The sequence below is a fragment of the Trichoderma evansii genome (assembly GCF_050947405.1).
Source record: "Trichoderma evansii strain SZMC 28006 chromosome Unknown GGI43scaffold_13, whole genome shotgun sequence".
NCBI lineage: Eukaryota > Fungi > Ascomycota > Sordariomycetes > Hypocreales > Hypocreaceae > Trichoderma > Trichoderma evansii.
Genome location: NW_028145193.1, coordinates 305504 through 331721, shown reverse-complemented (window position 1 = coordinate 331721; position 26218 = coordinate 305504). Strand labels below are relative to the sequence as shown.

General features: G+C 44.6%; 9 protein-coding genes across 9 annotated transcripts; 7 read left to right on the top strand and 2 right to left on the bottom strand.

Annotated features, from left to right (window-relative positions):
* Positions 1-3098: 3098 nt before the first annotated feature.
* Positions 3099-4948, top strand: GGI43DRAFT_78632 (uncharacterized protein). The gene is made up of 2 exons (XM_083210306.1): positions 3099-3895; positions 3959-4948. Exons 1-2 carry the CDS (start codon positions 3509-3511, stop codon positions 4715-4717), a joined length of 1146 nt encoding a protein of 381 aa, XP_083059473.1. The 5' UTR covers positions 3099-3508; the 3' UTR covers positions 4718-4948.
* A 523-nt stretch (positions 4949-5471) lies between these two features.
* On the bottom strand, positions 5472-6254 carry GGI43DRAFT_407866 (uncharacterized protein). Its single transcript, XM_083206297.1, has one exon. The coding sequence runs from the start codon at positions 6096-6098 to the stop codon at positions 5721-5723; it is 378 nt and encodes a 125-aa protein (XP_083059472.1). The 5' UTR covers positions 6099-6254; the 3' UTR covers positions 5472-5720.
* Positions 6255-6320: 66 nt separating this feature from the next.
* Positions 6321-9073, top strand: GGI43DRAFT_78556 (transcription factor domain-containing protein). The gene is made up of 5 exons (XM_083210305.1): positions 6321-6603; positions 6659-7062; positions 7138-8230; positions 8299-8469; positions 8526-9073. Exons 1-5 carry the CDS (start codon positions 6556-6558, stop codon positions 8739-8741), a joined length of 1932 nt encoding a protein of 643 aa, XP_083059471.1. The 5' UTR covers positions 6321-6555; the 3' UTR covers positions 8742-9073.
* A 1901-nt stretch (positions 9074-10974) lies between these two features.
* On the top strand, positions 10975-12412 carry GGI43DRAFT_428255 (carbon-nitrogen hydrolase; the record flags this gene model as incomplete). The annotated part of the gene is made up of 5 exons (XM_083208936.1): positions 10975-11257; positions 11313-11322; positions 11384-11729; positions 11784-12197; positions 12260-12412. The coding sequence occupies exons 1-5, from the start codon at positions 11110-11112 to the stop codon at positions 12410-12412; spliced, it is 1071 nt and encodes a 356-aa protein (XP_083059470.1). The 5' UTR covers positions 10975-11109.
* A 1472-nt stretch (positions 12413-13884) lies between these two features.
* On the top strand, positions 13885-16043 carry GGI43DRAFT_384812 (fungal specific transcription factor domain-containing protein; the record flags this gene model as incomplete). The annotated part of the gene is made up of 3 exons (XM_083203566.1): positions 13885-14592; positions 14663-14911; positions 14964-16043. 3 exons carry the CDS (start codon positions 13885-13887, stop codon positions 16041-16043), a joined length of 2037 nt encoding a protein of 678 aa, XP_083059469.1.
* A 474-nt stretch (positions 16044-16517) lies between these two features.
* On the bottom strand, positions 16518-18357 carry GGI43DRAFT_78510 (uncharacterized protein). The gene has a single exon (XM_083210304.1). The coding sequence runs from the start codon at positions 17935-17937 to the stop codon at positions 17125-17127; it is 813 nt and encodes a 270-aa protein (XP_083059467.1). The 5' UTR covers positions 17938-18357; the 3' UTR covers positions 16518-17124.
* On the top strand, positions 16837-17076 carry GGI43DRAFT_384811 (uncharacterized protein; the record flags this gene model as incomplete). The annotated part of the gene is made up of 2 exons (XM_083203565.1): positions 16837-16857; positions 16933-17076. 2 exons carry the CDS (start codon positions 16837-16839, stop codon positions 17074-17076), a joined length of 165 nt encoding a protein of 54 aa, XP_083059468.1.
* A 2942-nt stretch (positions 18358-21299) lies between the features above and the next one.
* GGI43DRAFT_407847 (flavin-containing monooxygenase) lies at positions 21300-23469 on the top strand. The gene is made up of 2 exons (XM_083206296.1): positions 21300-21940; positions 21999-23469. Exons 1-2 carry the CDS (start codon positions 21456-21458, stop codon positions 23116-23118), a joined length of 1605 nt encoding a protein of 534 aa, XP_083059466.1. The 5' UTR covers positions 21300-21455; the 3' UTR covers positions 23119-23469.
* Positions 23470-24117: 648 nt separating this feature from the next.
* On the top strand, positions 24118-26024 carry GGI43DRAFT_423562 (sugar transporter domain-containing protein; the record flags this gene model as incomplete). The annotated part of the gene is made up of 5 exons (XM_083208259.1): positions 24118-24388; positions 24438-24705; positions 24772-25333; positions 25595-25767; positions 25832-26024. 5 exons carry the CDS (start codon positions 24118-24120, stop codon positions 26022-26024), a joined length of 1467 nt encoding a protein of 488 aa, XP_083059465.1.
* Between the last annotated feature and the right edge of the window lie 194 nt (positions 26025-26218).

Here is a 26218-nt window from a genome sequence, read left to right as displayed (position 1 = left end):
GGTTCGGGCCGAAACTAGTAGGGTAGGCATATCGAGCAATGAAGACTGAATGGAAACCAGTCGTATCTCGTATTCTCGTCTCTCAGTCGAGATCATCAGTTACTGCATTTGGAAGTTCCGCCTTCTCTCCGCTAGTGCCTATGGTGTCGATATCAGGAATGCTTGCTGCCTATTTTTTCTATTCCTACTTCCTATTTCCGTCAAGTGCCGATTTAAGGGGTCTTCAACGATAAACATGTGGATATTCAAGATCTAAGGGAGAGAAAAGTAAAAGAATCCATGCGCAATTCGTAAATAATAGTAATAGGCAGTTATCCCATTATTGCTACCCTATTGTATAATTGATTCTATTCTATTTACGATTATTCTTTCCCTATCACAACGCCAACCTATCCGTATTAATGCATGGCGTATATCATGGTAAACGAGTATTGTATTGATATGCTCTATTGAGAGACTGTTCTCAATACTAGATCCACAGGTATGTACAACTTCTTACTCCAGCATTATATTCCTCCCTCGCAGTGTCGTTTTGCCATCGAACTGGCCCGACAAAGGAGATGTGCGGCAAAGGTGCCTAGGGAGTATACCGATGGGGGACGTATATTTCATTGATCGCACAACTACCAAGCATAAACTAAATGCCCAAAAGAGCCATTAATTATTTTTTGCAAATTGTTTTTTCTCTTGTTATTTTCCTTAGAAATTATCATTTAGTATGCCGGTAGCGAAAGGAGCCGTTTGAGCCTATTCTTGGGACTACTGGGGTCGCTTTCTATGCTGCTCTGGCTGGGCCGACGTGGGACAGAGTTAACCACGCCACAGCCTGTAGCATATCGTGTCGTCGCATAGCGATTTTTGAGATCTATTGTACAGAGTTAGGCATCTTTTTGATGATACAGCTTTTGACCTTACGGGAGCTATCATATCGCCCCGGATCGTTCAACACCGCATCGTATTTCGCTTTCGCTTTCTCGGAAGCTGACGGCATGGTGATTTTGATTGCTTAACTGAGAACTCGAATATTCCAACAGTTGATTTGACCAAGCTGAAGCTTTGAATAGAGTTTCAGAGCATTATATGCATTATATATCTGCCATGCGGGGTAATAAGCTGTCTCAATACATATTCTCTTACAAAGCTAGGCCTCGTGGATATGTGCAACCCCACGACGTAATTATGACATCAAAGCTCTAACTTATACCATAGTTCAGCACCAGCAGGCGTCTTCTTTTAAATAATTGTTTTCAGATTGAGACTGAACTGAAGGTTTGTGGCAATAGAAGTTATCTACTTAGTGAAGGATATATAGGGATTAATAGTTGCCAGGGCAAACCTGTCAAGAACGTTACAATTGCGTGATGGATGCATTTTGCTTCAAAAGCAACGGGGATTTTAAATTAAAGTCTAGCCGGGAATGGATTACTGCCTCCAAAATGCAGGGGCTATGAATGACGGGCAAAAGCCGTAATTGTTCCGGTAGCAACTAGCAAATGATCTCTTTTATCGGTATAGTGGGAACGAAACAAGAGTTGTTTCGTTTCTGTTTTTTCTAATAAACCACACCATGAAATTAATAACCAGCTATGGTAATTTCTTAGATCTAAAATAGTCATCTGAATTAGCATACCTCATTATGTATCAGCAATTTAATTGCCACTTGTTTATCAAAAGGAAAAGAAAAAAACCCAGTCAAACTCGCTGTGCGCTAACAACGACAAACGAAAGCGTTGGGAGTTGCGATACGAAAAACGAGCGAACGTTTGCTAGTAATTTTACAACCCTGTTCAACTCGTGTGGCGGCTTACGGTGGCGCAATATCCTCCAACCAGGATTACTAAAATCTGAGCTACAGAGAACCGTAAATAGGGGAAACGGTGCTACTCAATTATAAAATATCGCAATGACCGTTTGCAGTAAATGCGCTGCATGGCCAACTGGCAATATGCAAATGCATGGAATTTATCATAGGCCAGTGTAGAGATGTGTTGGCAGGATGAGCCGCTGTTGCTCCCTGCTTTTACTCCATGTACTACTGTTTCTAGGGCATGTGAAAATGAGACTTGCATGAATGAGAGTCAGAAGAGCAGCTACAAGAGTCGTCTCGTGATTACAAAAGAAAAAGCCAGAGCGCTGGCGACTTATTTTGAGAATGGATTAAATAATCATTCATTAGCTAAGTGGCCCGGTCTGTGCAACAACGCCGTCAGTGGGAACCAGAAAAGACATCGCGGAGAATAAGAGTTCAATTTAATTGTCCGACTGCGCCACAGAAAACTTTAACTGCAAGGATGCGCTGTCTTGCAGCGCTTGCTCAGCTGGCTTTTGGGCCAAATGAAATCCTTTTGCTCAAGACATGGATGAGCTGCAATTAGATTGCTGACAGAATCAAAAACTACACCGATGGATGCGGAATCCTCTGCTTCCTTGCTGGAATAGGTTATCTTAATTTCAGAGCATCACGCAAAAGGGTAAGCAGGAGAAACAAGCGTTTGCAGCTAAGAAGAAACGTTGGAAAATAGCACAAGGAATAGCGGGGAGAAGCGCCACAAATCTTGTGCATAACCATAGAAGAACAATAAGTGAGTGGGAAAAACGGGCCTTGGTCAACGCAAAAGAGAGGGCTGAAGATTTGTTTGTTTTAGGCGCAATCCCAGATGTCCGGATTTTGCCGCCCGATTCCGTCATGCTGGCGAGATCTTTGGGCTGGTCTTGTCAGCCAGCTTGCTTAGCGAGCAGCAGGATTGTTTGTTCGACGCTAAAACATCCAGAGCAAAGAGATCGAAAGTGCGTGGCGCAACTGGGCTGGTGCCGATTCTTACATAAGGTAATAAAACATTTTGTTGTAAGGCTTGAAACAAAGCCTTAGCTGTGCTAGTTCACCAAGAGAACAAAGAGACGCGCCTTTGCTCACGTCATGAGGCTAGACGCATGTGGCTACCAACAGTGGCAGGCCACAGAGCGCTACTAGCTATTAATAAACAAAGAAAGGCTGGCTTTTTAGAGAGAACGGCCGTTTGCATTGGCCCAACCAACACCCACAGCCTCAAAAGCCAAAAATAGCAGGGCTGTCAGCAGCTAGTAGTCATCGGCTTACAACGCATCCGGGGGCTTCTATTGACGGCGCTTGCCATCATTAGCAGCACTACCTACTCGGCAACCTTAGCTTCCGGGCCCAGGTAGTCTAAAATCGGAGCAATAGGTCAATGGCTTAGATAGGCTTTTGGGTGGGAAGCAGCCACAGGCGATGCGGAAGCAGAGTGGTCCGCGCTGTTGGATGGCAATGATGATTCCGCCTAGCGAGAGTTGCAATGCGGTGGATGGAGATGACCCTCAAAGGATATATAGCCGGCTCACCTGTCATTCCATTTCCAGAACATCATCCCTCTCACCATCAACAGCTTCCAGCATTCAGCATCTCGCAGAATAGCCTCGCCGCTCCCGCATATCCACATATCCGCATATCCGATCAGCACCCCTTCTCTCTCACACACACCCACTCGAAACAATGGCTAAGATCGCCAAGATTCTCGCTTCCGCTCTGGCTTTGGCCGGATCTACTACCGCAGTGTGGCCTCCCAATGCCAAGGACTGCTCAAGCACCGCTGCAGCTCCCGCCGCCTCTGCCACTCCCGACGGCTTTCCCTCACCGAATGCCCAGCAGCTCAAGTCCATTTCTGAACAAGCCGATGGCTCTCTCTCAAACGCACCTCCACCAGCCACACTGGCCAACAGCACCCTGCAGTCACTACAGGCCGTTGCCGTTAATGAGGAGTTCGAGGTTGCCTACTTCCGATCTCTCCTTGCCAACGTCACACTCGGTGTGCCGGGCTATGAGTCTTGGAAGAACTATGACAAGGATGGGTTGGAGAAGATCTTGAAGGCTATCATTGCTGTAAGTTCATTCAAATTAGCGCCCTGGATGTATTCGGCTCCGCTTATACTAACGGTCAATTAGCAAGAGGAGCTTCACGCAATCAACGCGCTCAACGCCCTGAACAAGTTCAAGAAGCTTGCCCCCCTGCCTTGCAAATACAAATTCCCCGCCAGCAACATCCATGACGCCGTTGCCGTTGCCGAAGTTTTCACTTCTTTCGTCATGGGTACTCTCCAAGACGTCAGCCAGGGCGCCGCCACAGCTGGAGACGCTGGTATTGTCCGAGGTGTCGCATCCATCATTGGCCAGGAGGGTGAGCAGAACGGCTTTTATCGAACTCTCCTTGGCGCCGTGCCCTCCGAAAAGCCATTCTTGACCACCAGCGTCGGCCCTTTTGCTTACTCCTTTGTCAACAACAACTTTATTGTTCCAGGCTCCTGCCCATACGACGTCACTGCTTTCGGTATCCCCATCTTCAGCCAGCTCAATGTCGAAGGCAGTAGCGTTCTCCTTGCCGCCAAGCCAGACGACCAGACCCTCAACTTTAGCGCCGATCTTAGCACCGTCCAGGCCGCCTCCAAGTACAGCAACGGCGACAGCACCGGTCTCTTCATCACCTACTTCAGTGGCCAGCTGCTCCCCATCAGCGTCCCCGTCCAGAACTTCAAGTGGAACGGCGGCAAGGTCACCCTGCAAGCTGCCTTCCCCTTTGAGGACAACATCATGTTCGGCCTGTCTGTTGCTGCCTTGACTGTCGGAAACAACTTTACCAGCCCCGATGCTGTTCCTGCTGCGACCCTCGCTGCCCCAGCTCTCATCAACGTGAACGATGAGTTCTAAGGGAGAAGCGGTCAGTATAATGAATAGAGTTTGATTTAATAATGTGTAATTGAATTTGGGTTATAAAAGAACAAGGAGTGAGGACACGGAATGGGACAACAACTAGAAGGAAATATACCAGTTGGGAGAGAGCTATGCACTCCATGGAAGGTGTTTCGTTGGTCCCATATTTTTTCTGCATAATAATATTCGTATTCAATCAATAGACTGCTTCTGATTCATCTCAACTCATCTCATTTAATTTTTTTTTTTTTTTTTTTTTTTCTTTTTTTCTTCTTTTTTTCTTCTCTTCTTTTTTCTTTTTGCAAATTGTCAAGAAATCGTTTCTTCGTAGCTTCTTGGCCGATCGACGATGATTCAGGCGGCCCTCGTTGCTTAACCAGCTTCGGTGAATGCGCCAAGGATTATTCCACACAAATCTTATGCGCAGCTGTCGATAATAGGGTTTGTTTCTTATGATGAAATGATAGAATTATGATTCAAAGTTTCAGTGGAAAGAAGACAATGGAGGTGAGGAGTGCAAAATATGGGAGAACTTCCTCGTCGTAGTAAGATCATCGCGGAATCGTACGAGTCTGGTAAGCACCAAGCCGCTTCAGCTCCGCATGGTACCTAGACAGCTATTTGCCGGGTCCCAATAGGTGCACGGGACCGTACAACTGCACGGGACCCTTAGTCAGCAAAAGCCCGCTATAACACGCGCTGTAATTTTTTTCTAGCTGCCCTTATAATTACAACCTTCAATTGCTATAATGGATATAACCTCTTTTCCTCCTGAGCAAATCTATGGATCTAGAGAAGACTTAGAGCTTGATCTAGATTATTACGCAACAATTGGTGGTTATAAGTGGATTATTCAAAGGTCTAATTATATTACACACACTGGTTAATGGAAAATACTTTATTCTTACAATCAGTTTCGTAAAGGTTGCCAATTTTCAATCAACATTATAGAAAATAGCTACAACCTTTGGGTTATTCAATATCGAACAGAAGCTCGATTTTACAGACATAACCATCCAACCAAGCCAAGTCTACAGCCAAGCAAGCCGCCAAGCCAGCTACAACGGCTACAGCAGCTACAGCGCTCGCCAAGCCCAGCGCAAAGCAAGCTACAGCAGCTACAAGAAGAGCTGTTAATACTAGAAGAGGTACTGCAGCAGCTACCAGAAAAACCCGAGCTAGAAGAGCCCGAGCTAGAAGAGCAGCTAGAAAAGCAGCTAGAAAAGCAGCTGGATAGGCAGCTGGAAAGGCAGTTGGAAAGGCCGGAAAAGCAGCCGGAAAAGCAGTTAAAAAAGCAGTTGCCTACCTGTAGCAAATGCCATTTAAATGGCCATAGAAGAGGAGCAAAAATATGTGTGTTGAGAGATAGAAGCAGCATCCTAGAAAGATAGCTATAGGGGCAGCTAGAAAAAAATTACAGCGTGTGTTATACTGTAGCGGGCTTTTGCTGACTAAGGGTCCCGTGCAGTTGTACGGTCCCGTGCACCTATTGGGACCCCTATTTGCCGGCAGTATTATCTAAGCAAGACCATTTCCTGCCTTAGGCAATAATCCTTTACCACGCGCGTGGAGCCCACATCCTTGCCAGATTTAGGTAAGCAGAAAGCAGGCGAGAGCAAATGCTCAGTATGAGGTCGGCGCTTTGGACCGTCTTGGCCACATGCTCACAACCGGCATTGAAAGCGATATCCAGCTCTTCTGCAGTATCCAGGGCGTCACTTAATGTAAAGACATACACATTTGGGCTGTCTCCCGTTGTATGTCTCTAGTTGACCCTTTTAACCCCCCGGACGGTCACGCGTCCATTAGAAAATGAGCATCTCAAGACCGCGGTGATGAAGAAATCAATTGCCTGCGGCGCATGTCGGACTTCCAAAAGAAGAGTAAATCTAGCACGGCTTCTTGATCAATCTTATCTCCCATGCTGATTGCCTTTAGTGTATCCATTCCGGTGGGCCGCCATGCATCCGCTGCAAAGAGAGAGGAGATGAGTGCATCTTCCCTCCCAAGGGAACCTCATTTATCTTTAGGCGCTCGCGACTTGAGCGCCAGGCGCGTGCCGCGCCTAATGCGTCTATATCATCAGACGGCAATATCGCAACTTCGCTTCTATCTACCCCGACGGTAGCTCAGAATATTGGTGCAGAGGATCCCGATGAGCATCCCAAGATCAATCTGTGGGAGACGGATCCATTGGATTACGTGACAGATGAGGTGAAAGAAAGCTACCTAAGATGTTCTTACAAATGGTCGTTTCATCACATACCTACTTTCTTCGCAGCAATCCGCAACAAGGTGCTGGATCGGTCTGTTGCGTGGGCGATGCTGGCTATTACAGTGAGGTTAGTTCATCACAGTTCATAGTTTTCTTTCTACATGGGTTGTTGGGATAGAAGCCGACCTGACCAACTATCAAGATTTTCTCAAAAACCCCCAGAGGGATTCTCTAGTCAGATCCAGACTAGCAACTATTTCGCCGCACATACTAGGTCCCTCATCCTTCCATCAATCGATGAGCCAAGCCTGCAGCGGATCCAAGTTCTTCTCATGCTCACAGGCCATTCATGGGGCTCGGGTGAGGGGAGACGCGCATGGGTCTACCTTGGAATGGCCGTGAGAATGGCTCAGATCATGGGCCTCTTCGACGATCCTCCGGTCGTGGCCCAGTCCAAAGAAGAGTTCATTCACGGAGAGGAACGACGACGTACCGCATGGACTTGTTTCCTCATGGACAGCCTGTTAAGCGGCGGCAAAGGCCGTGAGCGGTTGCTTTCTGCAGATAGCATGCATATCCAACTGCCATGCGACTCAGGCAACTTTATATTCGGCGAACCTGTCATATGTCCCCATATTGACGGCTTCCGATCCGATGGCAATCCTCACATCCCACTCGGCAAACTAGGTATCGTCGCGTACAGCATGAGAGTTGCCGACGTCTGGGGTGCTGTTGCCAAGTGGTCCTGCTCTTCGCATCCAAATAATACGCCTCCGTGGCAATCAGAGTCAGAACTCCAGCGTTTATTAATTCGCTTAAACGCCTGGAGGGAATCACTACCTCCACGCCTAAGATATGACTTATCATTATTGCATGCTCACAGCGTCCAAAATCAAGGGCAGGCGTATTGCTATATGCACTGTATTTATTTCATGTCCGTTATATTCCTTTACCGATCCTACCTTCCGGAACTGGAAATGCATGAAGAGGCGGAGTTAGAGAACGGTGATAGGAAGCAGTGGACTATGTTTTCTTCCAGAGAGCTGGCAAAGGTTGCCGATCAAGTGTGCGAAATGCTTCAAGAGATTCGCGGATTTGGCCTATTCTTCCTTCGTGGTTTAGTTCCATGGATAGGATTCACTATCTATACAGCTGTTGGAACATTACTATACTTTTGGCATTTCCCTCACGTAAGCGAGGGCGACCCGCAAATCGAGAGCTGGCGACAGCGCATTATCGATGGATGCGTTTTCCTCAAAGATATGAGACAAGCCTGGCCCATGGCTGATACCTGGGTAAATCATTCCTCATTCTTTCTAGTCACTTCTTTTCCTAAGACATTGCTGACCAGCTACCCCCTTAGCGCGAAACTATCAAAGCGATGCACATATTTTATAGCAATTCCAAGTCAAAGGGCAACCAGGCGATGAGTCCGAGTGCCAGACGAGAAATGCGAAATGCCATCATCGACTATGGCGCCCTACAGCCGTCCCCCGTCCACCCAGCTGATAGTGGCAGCGAAGAAGATGTTGCAGTAAGTCTCTCTATCCATGCATGCATATCGCAGCCATGGTTGACAAAGCCGGATAGATTACATCTGAACAAGAAGAAACAACAACTACTCATGATATCAATCCAAATGAGACTGAGCTTGTGTCTCATGAATTTGGCGTGGTACCGCCTGCCGATTATGACCTTTTTGATACGCACTTCGATATTGACTCTACTATGCAGGCGTCATTTGCAGATGCTACCCAGGGCTTCTGGGAAGGATACCCAGGAAATGTTGAGGTATCAGGATGGTAGATAATGCCCCAGGGAGCACAATACCATTCTAGTCGTGCAACCACGACATCGTTATTATTTGATCATAATCAAATTCAGGATAAGGCTGATCGCTCCCTCTCCTTTGCCTCTCTCTCTCTCTCTCTCTCTCTCTCCCTACTCTTTATCTTTTTTTCCTTTTTACACGTTTTATCTCACAGTTACAACTGCCGATACGGGGCACAATATTGATGATACATGCAGCCAAATTACGGATACCCCTCTACTCTAAATGCAGCTAGAAATGCAACATTTGCGGCCATATTTTTTCTATCCTTATCTATGAGTTATGTGTTCCGCCCTGGTACTCGCCCTGGTTCAGTCAATTACCGTATTGAATGAAATTTAATCATCAATCGTTATATTTAGCCTTCAATAATGTCATTATCGTTGCCAAGTGATGCGAGATAAGACGTATAAGCGGTATCGGTACTTCAACCGCTCAATGAGGCAGCACATCGCTATCATGTGATGCGAGATTAAATCCCTCTTAGATGCCCGGTTGTTTAGATCTTTGCCAATTTTCCCACTGCAAAACGATCGTGCTCAGATCATATTTCACATCCTTGATACTGATTTGGTCGTGGTATATGCCGGCAATTATTGTGAGCTTCGTTGGCGCCTTTTGTCGCTTCTTATATATTACTATTCATACCGAAAGAAGACCGTCATAGCTGAGTGGATCCTGTCACTATGCCGCAAACGCCCAGCATTTATCCAATTACCGGCCGCAGTGTGGATTCTTCCCATTGACAGCAGCGCGGCAATGCAATACGCCCTACGTAATGTCAGGTTACACTGATGCAACCTTGAGCCAGCTTATAGGCTGAATATATTACAGTAAGTAAGCCTCCCGCCGAACTAGGTATACCCGGCATTTCCGATCCTAGCCTACGAACAACGGCAGTTTTTAGAGGCAATAATACCGTGTTACGTCTACTGAGTAAGTTACGTATAGGATACAATGTACAGCCTTCGGCTGTTGGTGAGCAAGTTTGCCAAAGGATAAGGCGGCTGCAGATGCATGCACACACACGCGTATCGAGGAAGTCGGGGATCTTTTTAGATCCACCGCTCTCAGTTCGAGATATAACCAAAAGCTTTAGGCAGTCGTGCCCTTGCAATGGCAAGATAAGTGATTAGAAAGAAGTCCGTGCAAAGGCTCAAAATGCTGCTGGTAGGTTATCTCATGCTCAAATATTTTCCTATCAGCAAGCTGCCGTAGCTCCCATTTGAAACGTCGGCTGGCCAGCGGCCCGCAGGACAGGATCTCGTCCTCCGAGGCACATCATCATCAAACTGCCCCAGAGAGATATGATTTATGTTTTGTGGGGTCTGCCGGCTAGCTGGTACTTGGCTATCCGGAGCATATGTACGATCCGCACCTGGCTGGGCATACGACGTAATAGCGAGTTCCGGATCCGACCACCAACTCCAGGCGTTGAATGGGTTCATTGGGCGGATCTATTGTGGATATTCGATCACAGCTTATCCATCCCTGTTCCGGAATCCGCCGTTGCAGTGCAATGTCATTTTTCACACGCTTTCTTGTGTGAGTAGGATCAACCCCCCCTTCCTAGTGGTGTAGCGCCTGGCCAAAAAAAGGATTAATTTTGACCAACCTTTTCATAGTGGCTACTGATGATCGCAACCAACTTCTAGTCAAAGATAACAGTGATATGGACCATGTATCGTCCAGCGCAGCTCTGAATTTCTTCCTCGTTGAGCTCTGCGGGCTGTGTAACAATCTGCGGCGTGTGCGGCGAAAGCGGCGCCGGTCCTTTTTCGTGTAAGGGAATACAGAGAAAACTGCAGGGTTCGGCGGCAAGTGAGTTTATGAGGACTCCGTACTATTCATGAATGTCCCTCGGTATCCGCATCGTGGCACCGCAGCATAGAAAATGTATTTACCAGCTAGATTACTGAATTCGGAGCCCGGCCGCTAGTTACGGGACTGACTCCTAGCCGGTGGTACGATATGATCTGTCCCCCAAGATTTTTTTTTTTTTTTTGTGCTCAATGGGCCAACGCCCTGGAAATTTGCAAACAACATCACCGAGATTCCGATGGCCGAGATTGGTTGGCGGCATATGCGGCATACTGACTATGACTGTGAATATGGAAGGCGAGAAAGGCAGTGAGAGAATTACGAGAATATTTGCGCAGGAGATGATGAGATGGTGGAGATGGCGGCTCTTTTGTTGAATGTAGGACATATCACTCTCTATATTGAATATAAATACGAAGGCGTTTGAACATCTTGTCGTTTGAAATCACACTCAACACTCACCATCAATCCAACAGCCTTTAAAACAGCATCTTCATCAAAACCCATACATTCAACGCAAAAATGGTTGCAACTATCCGCCAATACAAGGCTGCCTGTGTCCAGGCCGAGCCAGGTTGGTTTGACTTGGAAAAGTGTATTCAAAAGACTGTCAGCTTCATCCTTGAAGCTGGCGAAAAGGGATGCAAACTCATTGCCTTCCCTGAAGTTTGTAAGTCTAAATGTAACGAATGGCAGAGGAAGCTTTAACTAATATATTGCCTTAGGGATTCCCGGGTACGAGATACAAAAAATCAAGGAGCGTAAGAAATTGCAGCTAACTGATTGTCAACCATAGATACACCTACTGGGGATGGCGTGTAAACTACCAAGATTCTCTGCCTCTTCTCAGGGATTACTTCAAGAACAGTCTTCGTCCGGATTCCGATGAGATGAACCGCATTCGAGCTGCCTCTCGCAAGGCTCAAATCTATACCTCCTTGGGTTACTCTGAGGTTGAGGGCAACAGCCTTTACATTGCCCAGATCATTATTGACCCCAACGGCAACGTTATTAACCACCGCCGCAAGATTAAGCCCACACACGTTGAGAAGCTTGTTTTCGGCGAGGGCACCGGCGATTCCTTGGACAGCGTTGTCGAGACTGAAATTGGCAACCTGGGCCACCTCAACTGCTGGGAAAACGTGAGTCTTCATAAGCTGTGAATGAAATGATTCAGTCATATTAATATACTGCAGATGAACCCATTCCTCAAGGCTAATGCTTGCGCTCAATATGAGCAAGTTCACGTCGCCGCTTGGCCTGTCTACCCCCCTGCATCCTCTTTGAAGTATCCCGACCCATACACCAACATCTCAGAAGCCCAGTCTGAGCTTGTGACTCCTGCTTACGCCTATGAAACCGGTACCTGGACGCTCGCCCCCAGCCAGCTTGTCACCAGAGAAGGTGCTCGTCTCAACCTGCCTAAGCGTCTTCAGAACGACGAAGCAGCTGTTGATGCAGAGGCTGCCGTCATCGGCAATGGCTTCGCACGCATCTACCGACCAGACGGTTTCCGCGCTGTGGAAGACCCTCCCAAGGATTTCGAGGGCATCTTTATCGTCGATATCGATCTCGACGAGAATATTCTGACCAAGCGTCTAGCTGATTTTGTATGTACCCTGATCAATGCTTCGGACCTTTTCAAAGCGCTAACTAACGACTGTGGAAAAAGGGTGGACACTACATGCGACCCGATCTAATTCGCCTTATGGTTGACAAGACGCCAAAGACTTATCTTGTCGATGCCAACAAGTCTACTCCCAAAGACTTCCCAAGCTCTATCCAGCGCCTTGGATTGGACAAACCTCTTCCGGAAGAAGAGTAATGAACATGCTCAACCGGGCAAAGATGATTTAGGAACTCGTATTGAGAGAATGAGGATGATTTATGATAGATAAGCTTGTTGATTGTATTATTGTACGATAGGGAGGAAGAGTTATAGAACCGCGAAATCTCATCTTTTGTTTCTTCTTGACTGATTTTCTATCTTTTGTAACTGTGATTCTGCGTAGCCCAAAGCGGATACACAGATAGTTTTGTACTGCCACGTCAAACCGCGTACTAGAGAGTAAAAGAGTAAAGACGGTTATAAATACCTAACGTACACAAGTTTAGTGCAATGAACCATCCAGTAGAACGTGTATGAGAGCAATGACAAATCTTGTATCTCGAAGGAATACATGATGTAGCAGTGCTTATCTCTCGTTTGGTTTATGGTTTCAATACACTAGGTCTGATTTCCAAGTGATGTTTTCTTAATAACGGTACTGAGTATCTTTGTGTTTTGATTGACATTAGGCGGTATGATCTTGTCACCCACATAAACGTAATTGGTAAAGTTATCATTTGCTATTGATCTGAAATGGCAGCAAATTTAAAAAAAAATATCTTTGCTAGGTTTACAGATCACAATGCTATCTTTCTTCTATTACTTTTACTATCTTCTATAATGACTCAGAGTAGAATAAGACATATAAGCTCAAGACTATTTTGCTACCAGCCGTAGGGTAGCGTAGATATTGCGGGCGCATATCGTGAGCCCTTATACAGGCTGGCGTATGGGCTTAAGTTAGCGACCCCATAGTCTCCTTTTCTACACCTGCCTAAAACAGGGCCGTTGCAGAAGTAAGTTTGTTATGCACAACCACTAACCAATCATCGCATACAGGTCTGTGCTTAGTAACTGCAACCGCCGGAACAATATCTTTCCGCTGGCTGACCAGCTCCTCGCGTGTGAATGTCAGAGCCGATCTTTTAGTATGAGCTCTCAACAGATAGCCAGATGGTCTGCAGTGTCGTGGTCGTTGAAGAAATGCGATGCTTCTCATCAAGCACTGCATGATTTAAGATGCCCTGAGCGAGCCACCGGGTCTCCAGCTTCCACTGTGGGAAATCGTCTGCATACAGCAAGTGACGCGCCGCTGGACCCGCAGAGCGAATCACCGTCCACAGGCCTGACTAGTTTGCTGTCGTCCTCGATTTGCTGCAATGGATGAAATGTTAGGCGGAAGTGTAGGAGCGCCGGTATCCAAGCCATCGCCTCAGCCGCAGCCCTCAAGAAAGAGGAGACACTCATATACGCGCGTTGCTTGGTGAGTACGGCGTGGCTGTCTCTGTATTCGATGAGGCGTTCCCTTTAATGACACCTTCCAGCGACGAATGCCAGCGGCGCAAGACAAAATGTAGCGGAGAGCGGCCATGTAAGGCCTGCAGAGAGAGCAATCACAATTGCCTCTATGACCGTACTACGCGGTTTAGAAATCGGAATCGCACTTCGTAAGGCTCATCCTGGTCACCATGCCCGGTGCAATGTATCTTACCTGCGTTAGAAACACCACGGAAAACGAAGGTTCTTCTACGCGCACGCAGCAGAGCCAGGCGCAAGCTGCTCCATCTTCACAGCCTGGCCAAGGACATTCTCAGCCAGTAGCCACTAATAACGTGACTTCCACTTCCACTGCCCCTGCAAAAGCCAATGGATTACGCAGCTCAGACTACTATCTGCAGCTTGCAGAGAGGTTGTTGACTACGACGAAGCCTGCGTCCGCCCAAAAGGCAAAAGCCCAAAGCCAGTATGGTGTACCTGTGACGTATTTTTTGGAGAAGCTTCTTTTCCATAGAGCGAACAACGCTCCTGGAAATGCATTGGCCTATGTCGACAATGATCGGTGGTTTAGTATCATTGCACTCTATGAGGAAGAGATTGGCATCCAGTATCCTTTTCTCAACCTTGACGAGCTAAGGCGCCAAATCACAGAGGGCGACGTGAGGAACTCGAAAGATGATCCTTTGCGACAGCCAAAGCTGCCACCTGGTGCCAAAGCTAGCCGCATTCAAATTGAGAATATTGCAATCCATGTCTTGGCCATTATATCCATTTTCGCTGATGCACGGACTATCGAAATAGCAAACCCATGGATTGAGGAAATATATGCTGGGACAGTGGCAAGGACCCAGCTCGACAGCACCGTCAATGCCGCCGATTTGTGCCTCCTCATACTCGCCGTAAGTCTGAAGTAGCTGGAGAGGCCGTAGAATATGCGAATATCTAACGTTTTTGTGGCTTGCAAACTAGACTATATTTTTCTTCCTCAGCGATCGAGAAGTTCTTGCCTGGAGAGGAATTGGTAATGTTCTACGATTACTTCAGGAAAATAGTTCTCGAAACTCGGGAGACCTGAGTCTTCAGGAGGGGAGCCAGATTGCTGCAGCAGGTGAAATGCTATACTGGTGTGTCTACACACTTGACCGGCGTTGGAGCTTTGGCACAGAGTTGCCGTTTGCAGTACACGATACCGAGATTGACCGCCACCCTATGCTGGATGTAAGTAACGCAAAAATCTTTCTGAAGGTGCTTAATCTCACTAATGGGCCAGGGCGACTCACTTTCTACATACTACGTTATGAGCATGGTCTCCTATTGCCGAATCTCATCAGATGTAAGGAAATGGCTGTTGGAACCGATAACTGGCTCCGCGTCTGATATGACGCGCGATTTTCTTGACTTTCGCATTGTTCAGTGGAAGCGTAACTTACCAGCTAAGCTCCAATACGATACCACCAAGAAATACGATCCTTCGAGAGACAATCGTGGGGAGTATAGGATCTGCTTACTCCTTTATCTGAGAGCAAATCAAATGAGAATTATTGTACACAGGACATCGGCAAACCGGCTCGGATCAAATAGTCTTGATCCATCCACAGTCAATGTCCTAGCTGATGTTTCCCACGACACCATTCGAACCTTGGTCCGCTTGGCCGATGAGACGGACATCTATCATGCACAGCATAAAACTTTCAATCACTTTCTCGAATCTGCTCTTTCATCAATGCTGCTTGTTCTGGGTAGTATTACCGACGACACAAACCGAGCCTCGGGTCTTCAGGATGCGTTTGACGCCGTAGAGCTGATTCAGCGACTTTCATTAACATCGCCTGTCTCACAACGGCTTCTAGAGCGGCTACATAATATTCATGAGGCCATGGATAGCTTCCGTGCTCGAGGTAGCAGGGCTACATCGCAAATTTCATCGAGCCTTGACGGAGCCACATCACTCGCACAATCCTATAGTCCTGACCGGCCTGTAGGGCTTGTACGGCTCGATATGGAGCAAGGTCAAGGCAATACTTCTAGAGTGAACATTCCATTAGCAAGAACTTCTGAGCAGACACTCCCAATTCCCACGTTACCGGGGCGAGACATGAGCGAGAGAGATCAACATCAGCGCAGTAACCCAGGGTATTTAGAAGCCAGCCAAGCAATGACCTCACCGCCGCAGCCGTACCCCCACACCTCATCTCCTGGTATTGCCACTCTTCCATCAGACATGCCACAGACAAGACGTGTATTCGACATGCCGGGAAATATCCTTAGTATGGCCAACGAATTGCCCTTTATGAACTTTCCTGAGCTGGGGCAATTCCTGGACGAAAATCCAGTCAATTTTACGTTTTAGAGGCGAGGAGTATGAGTTCAAGGCGAAATCAGCGTTAAATGGTAACCCGGCCTTTTCCTTTTATAGTTGTCGCACGATGTTTTATATATACCCGATGAATAGCGATGATGTATTGTCGCTGTCTATTATGCTTCTTGGGGAATCCCTTTAATCGCGTTCCATTGCGCGTTATAAGGCGCTGGGTCTAAATTTCCAGGAGGCCATAGAGAAAATATTTGGTCATTTCGCGCAATAACCTTTATGTATCATTAGTTGATGAAATGCTGGCTAGCGATTTACAATCGGCGAACCGGGGCTGGGATCTGGGTTGGATGATATACGAATCAGGCAGTCTCACTACAAAGCGTGCTGCGAGAAATATATGTATGCTAAAGCGTCTGTTAATATATCTGCTTAATTAATAATTGAAATTTGATTGGTGCTCTGCACCTCTGCATCTTTGTCGACTTGATCCGCATCATCCAGTACTCGCAGTTAGTCGGAGCCTTGCTCTTGTCAATATTGATCAGCCGTCAAGTGCAGGGGGACAGGGCTGCTATTAGTATCATAGATACATTTCTCTTCATCCTCAAGTATAAATTTATACCCGTTGACTCCTGCTAGGCAGTGGCTTTCGTAGTCCACGTTACTCTTGCTCCCTGCATAAGAAAAAGTAAACGGAATAGGAAAGAAAGGCGATAATTATTAGTAGTGTTGCTTGCTGTCATTAGTGTTACATGAATACAGTAAGCTTATTATCTGTTGTTTTAAAGTCCTCCTCTTTCTACCTCCACTGCCTTCCACAAATACTAGAATGCCTGCAGTCCCCATGGACGTATAAACAAAACTGCCAACATGATATCTGAACGCCAACTCCCCGAAACATTTCCACTGACTCCATGGTATATAGCATAAGAAGAAGAAGAAGAAGAAGAAGAAGAAGAAGAAGAAGAAGAAGAAGAAGAAGAAGAAGAAGAAGAAGAAGAAGAAGAAGAAGAAGAAGAAGAAAATATATAGCGCATTCGTGAAGATTTGGCTAACCGGGAGTGAGTAGGGCGAGTAGTTATATTAGCCTCCAAGTCATTCCGGTTTCATGTTGCTATTAATTGCTGCTTGCTGGTGGCGGTGTTGGTGTGACTGGTGCATCCGTAGATTGAGCTACCTTGCAAGCCTCTTTATGCACTACGCATTTTATCGAACTGTCATGCGTCTTTTGTTGAGATTGGTGGCTCCCTCCAAAATGCGCACGAATTCCAAACGGTTTCGCATCTAGCTCAGCTTTGGCTTGATTATACATTTCCTCCACGGTAGCAACTTCTTCTTGTGCGTCGAGAGTGCAGTTTCGTAAACAAAGTTCTCGCTCGCGCTGCTCAATATGTTCACGAATCTCTCTCCATTGGCTCTCCTGAGCTTTGAATCGATCAGGAAGACCAGAGCCCTTGAGGTAAGTCAATATGCCCGCCATAATGGTATTCATAGCACCCAGTCCGGTGACCGCGTGACGAGAGCCGTTGGCTGCTCCGATTGCAGTTAACGCTGCTCCGACGACCATTTGAGCACCAAGGCAAAAGTTAATTAAACCATGGAAGATGCGATAGTTATGAGCTGCCTTTTGTTCTGCTTGCACGACTCTGGAGTATAGGCCAACATTGGGTGCTGCGCGCCTGGCATGGCCAGTGCTTGATAAGGCAGGGACAGTGTCGATACCTGTCAGGGAACGAAAAGTAAGGAGCTTATCATTTACTGGAATTAGCGCATTATGATCAGTTTCCATTATTGTAATTCGCCTCTTATTGTTGCCCGTCTCTCGTGCTGTCTGCTCAATATTGGGAGGGAGTCCCAGCTCCTCTCTGTGATCTGGTGGAGGATCCCTGCCATCGAGAGATCGGATCGCCTGAGCAAGTCTTCCAATCATTGTATTCTGATTATAGAGGAATAAAAGTAGTAGAACTGAATGGCAAGAAGAAACGAATAAAAATGAAGGAGAACGCTGGTGAGCAATAGGAGAGCTGTAGCCCTTCACCGCGATTTGTTGAAGCGTTTCCACAAAATTTGACGATGCAGATCTACCTTCGGAGGCTTTTGGAAGCTAAAATCGGGAGCGATCTTAGGAAGTAGATTTCCCAAGGACCTCGCTCTCAAGCAAAAATTTCGAGACATTACCGCGGCCGCTTCGGGTAGCCTCTCCTTAGCTGCCCTATCTTTCATCGTCATTTGATGCTTCTTCCCTTACTTTCGTTGCCACCGCGGTCTGCAAGGGAGAGCTACTCGTGGCACTGATTCGGGTCTCTCCTGTCCCGCCAGCCCCCATCCATCATTTCGATAAGCATGTCTCTAACTGGATTTAGAGTCCCATGATGAAAATAAGGGCACATTTTGGCGAATAGCATGCGGCAGGTAGCAAATTGGCCGGCTCAATTTGCGGCTGAGGTGGTGTGCGGGTCTAGGTAAACTAGAAACTTGCCGAAGCTGAAATACTAGCGGTGCTAGTGCCGCTAATAAGAGTGCTATACTGAGACATTCTGCACATCAATTTGATAATGTCATGGAGGGAGAACCGGTATGTAACACAGTCTAGCTAGACGGACTGAAGCTGGGTTTGCCGTCAAAGAGTACAAGTCGCCACTCGCACTTCAGAATCATTTGATCCGGCTAGGAGGATTTGAGTCATTTCCACTGCAAGTAATTTCAAGAAACAAAGCTTCTATTCAGTTCACTAGAGAATGTGATGCGTAGTGCTTCATGTAGTCAGCGGATTGTCCAGCATCAAAGCGAGTTTTTTTCCCCTTTCAATGCTAGCCCTATTTTGGCTTTGCATGATTCGGAAAGGAATCATATTCTTCACGAGCAGTTTTAATGCCGGCCAGTATTAACAGACATATATATATCGCTATGTACATATTTGTTAGGCAAGATGCATAATGCAAGTTGTATTTTCGCCGGATAGTAATAAACCGACGTTGACTTGCATTGCTCCGTAGTCTACTAAGAATCTGCCTAATCTTAATTAGTCAATCGATCTTTTAGTAATCGGACGTAGCATTCTTGGCAACAAGGTCTAGCTTATTTCTCCGAGCTAGCTGAGTAATACATAATTCCGTGTACAGGGGAAAAATAAGACAAATCGCTCTCGGATGCAGCAGCAAATTGTTTCCGCTTGGGTTTTAGTTACAGTTTGCAAGAAAGTCATTTGTCTGACTGTATCTTGATATATCTTGATAAAAAGAAGCCTGTTTTATAAACGCACACACTGCTGCAACCTACATTATCCATTGTTTGATGTAGTGAAAAATGGCAAAGTAATTAATTTAATGATTATATTAACTTTTTTTTTCTAGATTTCTTTTCTTCTTTTTTTTTTTTTTTTTTTAAATTTAACGTATTCTCATTGAATCAAGTTAATTACATATTGAAAACATAGAAATCAAGAAAAAAAAAAAAACTGCCGCTCTTTTTACACTGCATAATAAGAATACTACTTACTACTGTATTCCCTCGCAAAAACTCCATACATGTAGTGGATTACTCTTTTTTAGTGGGATGCTGTCATGAACTACCTACCTTATTGATCAAAATAGGGTTTAATTCTGGAAATGTCCACTATCAATTTTTGCAAATACAGTGGTCTTAGCATTCATTTAATAGCATGCAATTGACAATGCTGACATGGGTTAAATACTTATTGCTTCTTAACAGTAGTATTTGATCGTCAACATAATAAACGCTCCCTGTTATTAGAGGCAATTATGGGGTGATACTAATGCAGCGGTATTATACTATTGGTGTTACATAATTGAAGCGTGTTGTTATGCCTTGTCAATGGTGCAGCAGTAGCCCCAAGATGGACGTGGAATGGATATTAGATTTAATGTAATCCTACTCATCATCCACTAGCCGTTGCATCCGAGAAACAAACAAGATAAGAATTGACGGATCTACCAGGCAGCCACGAAGTATTGGTAAGCAAATAGAGTCTTATGAAACGATATTCCAACGCGGTGTAACGCTGTTGCGGTATCGCGAGAGAAAAAAAATGGGTACTCATAAGCCGAAGCTAGCGAGGGAATACAAGCCTGGTGATACTCCGTACTTTTGCCTTTAACAAAGCTGTAAGAAAAGGATCTTTAAGAGCGCTTTGGTCATATATCTGACAAAATCCCAACAGAGTACCAAGGTACTTATTGTTCAATATGACTTGCACTGTTATTAATTAATTGAAAAAAAAAATTTGGCTTTTTTTCGCAGTAGTTTTGCTTGGCTGTATAACACATATTACAATTGTCTTCCACACACTGTATCCAAATGTATCTTTGCAGGTATATACAATTCTCCTTTATATTTATGATGTTTGAGTACATAGGTCCTCTGATGTTCTTTCATACTTAGCATACGTAATCTAACCCTTTTTACTAATGCTGAATAATACCTTGGATAAACTTTAGTTAACTTGCATGTAGTATGAATCATAGCGCAAGAACATTAGGTATAACCGTCAGGCCATAGTAATATGCCGGAACCCTTGTTAACGGCAATGCAAGTGGGATGGATGTTCCCGCCCCTAGTAGTGGTACTAGGCTGTAGAACTAGATATCACTACGCCTCGGAATACAAACTGAGCTCTACAACTCCCTAGGGCTGACAACGTTCTGCCTTCTTGCACTACTAGTATATATATCGTAGTCTCATATATGCAATACCCCAATAAACAAGTATATTGTAGTTCTGAGAGTTACTAATTTGTTCTAATTTACAAATAGAATTTCTAAATACGAATCTTTTATATAAATTTATTATAAATTATAATATCTTCTAACTTGGTATATTTCAAAATATTTAATTTAGTAATTGTTATAATAATTACTTATATATATAAATTATATTAGCTTTATATATCATTTAAAACTCTTTTTTTTTTATAATTATATCTAACATGTTATAGTATATGTTTTATATACCATTCTCGATATTAGTATCTAGTATATATTATAAACTTATCAGATTTTAGCGCTTATACTCTATAAATTCTTAATTTTTAGCGCTTAGAAACCCGCAATGTTAGCGCTTATTAGAGCGTAAAATACATTAATTCTTAAAATATTAAACTCATTAGCGAATCATATTCCCAAATCAGTAATAATTGTATTGTGAACATGCATTTTCGTTTTTTACTCTTGAATCCTTCAGGATGGCTTGAGCAATACTTCGCAATGCCTTTCTCGATATTTTGTTATACCCTTCCACTCTATTTAATTTTCGTACTGTCCAAATAAATGCGTTGTTTTTGGTAGCCTTGGGAATTATATATATATCTGATAGAATTTCCCTTAGAATTTTGGCAGTAGCTCCAATCAGTAACTCGATCAGTAATCAGCAAAGTCTATCCGTGATTATACTTTATTTTTACACGCGTATTTGCCACTTGTCTCTTTCATCATGTCATTTGTTGATGCAATTGTTATTGGGGCCGGTTTTGGCGGACTTTACAACCTCTTAAAGCTTAAAGAGCTTGGACTTTCAGTAAGGGGCTTTGATAAGGCTCCTGAAATCGGCGGCACATGGTACTGGAGCCAATACCCCGGCGCGACTAGCGATTCTGCTAGCGAAATTTATAGATTCCGCTTTAATAAGGATCTATTACAAACAGACGAATGGCCGAACCACTACGTGTCGCAACAAGGGACTCAGCAATACTTGAAAAACATAGCGAAGCTTTACGACTTAGAGAAGGATATTCAACTCAGTACCAAACTGGTATCGGCTTACTTCGACGCTGCATCGTCTATATGGACAGCTAGATTTAACAATGGCGAAATTTGGAAATCCACATACTTGATTATGGCTGTAGGATGCTTCCATACACCTAATTATCCTAAGATTACTGGGCTTGAGAAATTCAAGGGTCCAGTGTACCACACAGCGTCAGTTCTATGGTGATGATGTTATAACGGGATGGCATTATAACTAACTCTTTCTTAGTGTATGGACTCAGCAATATGATTTGAAGGACAAAAGAGTTGGTATCATTGGTACTGGGTCTTCTGGTGCACAAATTATGGTAAACATCGCCGACGATGTAAAACAGGTAATTTCTTTCCAGCGCTCAGCGCAGTACGTTGCTCCCCATCCAAACAAGCCTGTATCAGCCGAGTATAGAGCAAATATCAACAAAAATTACGATGAAGTCTGGAAATTGGTTGATAATCATCCTGTTGCAATGCCCTTGGAGCATCAGACAACCCCAGTCATGAGCGTTAGCCCAGAAGAGCGGGAGCGTATCTGGGAAGACGTTTGGAACAAGAAGAGCGGCTTCCATTATATGTATGGAGTCTTTGGCGATATTCACTCTAGTGAAGAGGCAAACAAAGAACTTTGCAAGTTCTTCAACAAGAAAATTGCTCAGATTGTTGAGGATCCCGAGAAAGTTAAAAAACTGACGCCAAATGAACTCTATGGCAAACGACCTGTTACGCTTTCAAATTACTACGAGACATTCAACAAGAAGAATGTCGATATCGTTAACTACCAACATACACCTTTTGTAGAAATCACTGAAAACGGTATCCGAACAACCGAAAAGCTGCATGAGCTGGATGTTATTATCTTGGCCACCGGTTTTGAGGTTGTGGATGGAAGTTATGCGACCATCGATATTAGAGGCCGTAACGAAACATTAAGCCAACAGTGGGCTCGAGACGGTGTATCTTCTTACTTGGCGATCGGCGATACGGGATTCCCCAACATGTTTTTCATCGTGGGCCCTCAATCGCCGATTGGCAACATGCCGCCGCTGATCGAGACACAAGGTACTTTTATCAATGGGTTGATAGCTAAGGCCGAGAAGTTGAAGAAAGAAAACGGAGGCAAGCCGGTTCTCATTGAAGCTGATGCGGACGCTAAGAAAGGGTGGATGGATATGTGCCGCCAGATTGCAAACGGTAGCATATTCAGAAATATCAAATCTTATATGTTCGGCAATAACGGCCCAAGAGGAGATGATAATCCGGGAATTTTCTGGCTTGCGGGTTACACAAACTACCGAAACGCTGTGCAAGAGGCGGCAGAGAAGGACTATGCTGGATTCAAATTCTCATCTTGAGAGGCGTTAGCAAAGAGACAATCTTTGGAAAAAGTGCAAACATATTATAGTATATACAAGAGCTGAAATTATACTTTTTTTCTTTTCGAAGATGAGAAATTTTGGTTGGAATTTTGAGATGGGAAGTATCGTAAGCTCTGTAAGATTATGAACAGGTGATAAGCATAATCTGTCGCCCAAAGCTACTTTACAGCGCTAAGTGAGCTAACAGCAGCTAAGTAATATTAAATTAGCTTGCCAGATTAAATTGCTAAACTATAAATTTTTAATTTGCTTAGACTGCTAATGGCCCAACGTTATTTAATAAGCAAAGGCTGCAACTGGTGGCTATCATATCAAGCAACAAAAATTGTGCCCTGAAGTAAATGAATTTGGTATATGTGGAAAATTTACTCTTCATGCTGTATTAGGTACATTCCGTGTAGTCAGCAGGAGTCAAAATGCGGGGTTTCCCCTCCTTCCTTCCATTTAGTCTAAATGGAAAAATTGCGTTGGCTGTATTTCGATCCAGTAGTTCAATGCAGTTATGGAGAATTTCTTATTAAATCAAATATTGCGCGTTAGATAAATTATTATTTAGAACACTTGTTGAAAAGTACTTAATGGCTCAAAGAATTGCGATTGAATAGTAGATGTTTTCATGTCTGGTATATACCCTTTGTCATAACCAATAAGAGTACTACGTAATACAGAGTGCTACGTTAATATTCGGGATCTTCAAATGGACGCATCTATCTATGTACTCACAAACGAAACATACTTATTCAGTGTATAGTAATCAACAAACACATATATGAATCACGTTATTGGAACCCTGCTTTTCAGCATTGTGACTCCGCTCTTTTGACGCTATAATTTCATGAATAGCCCTCAGTACTTTAGCGATGATCTTGATAACTTTTTAAATGGGATATACTAAGAAAATAACATCTGTGTGATTCAATACTTGAATGCAATCACTTCATTAAGCTGAAAAGAATTTAAATAGACCGTCAAATCATGGCGGGCAGAGAAGGAAACGACATTGCTACTGAGAGTCATACGGAAAAGAAGGAGAGCAAAAACTTCCAGTCCCCGCAGAATGATATTGGAATAAGTGAGAAAGTACTGATAGCAGATGCGGCCATTGGGTTTGCTATCGAGAAAGAATTGGGACCGTGGGAGGCTGCTAAAGCATATCCCAATGCCATCCTATGGGCGCTCGTAATGGCCGCCTGCGTCATCATGGAAGGATATGATACCGCTCTGCTTGGTAGCTTCTTTGCGTATCGTCAGTTGCCTAGAATCAATGCCAGCGTGCTAAGCTAACCAATCCCAAGCTTCGTTTCAAATTAAATTTGGGAAATTTGTTGGAATTACTCCTTCTACGCCCAGCGGGTACAAACTAACGGCTGCTTGGCAGTCTGGGGTAAGCCAGGCTCCTAATGTGGGAGGCTTCATCGGAGCCATTATCAATGGCTGGCTCGTAACGGCCTTTGGTCAGAGACGTGTCATATTATGGTCGCTTATTTGCATGATGGCCTTCATCTTTATCCCCTTCTTTGCGCCGAACTTAATTGTGCTCACAATTGGCGAGTTTCTGTTAGGGTAAACGCAATCTTTCCCTCTATTGACTTCATTCAGATACAAAGTTGCTGAATATTAGTGTTTAAGCTTCCCTTGGGCGACTCTGGCGACTTGCGCCATTTCATACGCATCTGAAGTTTTGCCGCCATCTATTCGAACTTATTTGACTTCCTACACTAACATGTGTTTTATCATTGGTCAGCTGATTGCGGATGGCGTATTAAAGGAACTATCTAATCACACAAGTGAATGGGCATACAGAATTCCATTTGCAATCCAATGGGTGTGGCCTTGTTTCCTGATCCCCTTGGTATATCTCGCTCCTGAAAGTCCTTGGTACCTTGTTCGAGTGGGCCGTATTGAAGAGGTAGATAAGTCTCTGCGTCGACTTCAGAGCTCCAAAGCGAAAATTGATCCAAAGCATACTCTTGCAACGATCATACACACGAACGAATTTGAGCGGGAGAACCACATAGGAACAAGCTACTGGGACTGCGTTAACGGCGAAGAGCTCCGCCGAACCGAGATCGCTTGCATGGCTTTTACTGGTGCAGTGCTATGTGGTATAAATTTCGCCTATAACAGCTCGTATTTCTTTCAGAGTATTGGCGTTAGCACATCTACAACGTACTCATTGAGCCTCGGAGGTGTTTGCTTGGGTCTTGCAGGATGTTTCCTTAATTGGTTCGGTACGTGTTTGCCAACCCGGGATTCTATGAAGGTTTTAATGCTCACGTAAACTATCGCAGCTCTCATGCCATACTTCGGCCGCCGCCGTATTTATATCTGGGGTATGGTTGCAATGTGTGTCATCTTGCTTTCGATTGGTGTATTGAATGTGTGGACGAACTATCACTCGACAGCTTTAACACAAGCTGTGCTTACCTTGCTATGGACTTTCATCTTCCAGCTCACAGTTGGTCAACTCAGCTGGGCATATCCGGCTGAAATTGGATCTACTCGCCTTCGCCAAAAGACTATTTGTATTGCTAGAGATGTACATGGTGTTGTCAACATCATATCTGGGATACTTCAGCAATATTTTATGAACCCTGAGGCTTGGAATGTCAAGGGTTATGTTGGGTTCGTATTGGCATAATAAGCTATCATATCAATCAAGAGGGTACTGACATTATGAAATATATAGATTTGTTTGGGGTGGCACTTGTTTTTTGATGATCATTTGGTCATACTTCCGCCTTCCTGAGACATGGAATAGACCATACGAGGAGCTGGATATTTTGTTTGCTCAGAAAACACCAGCAAGAAAGTTTTCTGCTACAAAAGTATATCCTATTGAAGATAATTTTACTGCCCAGGTAGCAAAACAGGAAGCCTAGTGGATGGACATACGGAAGGATTTTGTGTTGAGTGAATTTTTTATATTTACGCATTATGTACCAAGAGCTTTGTACCGTGGCTGTTCTATGTCCACATGAATTTTACGTCACATGTCGTGTTCTGAAAGTTTTCAACGATAGGCGATCTATTGTATGCATAATTGGCTGAATACACTGAATAACAACGACTGTCC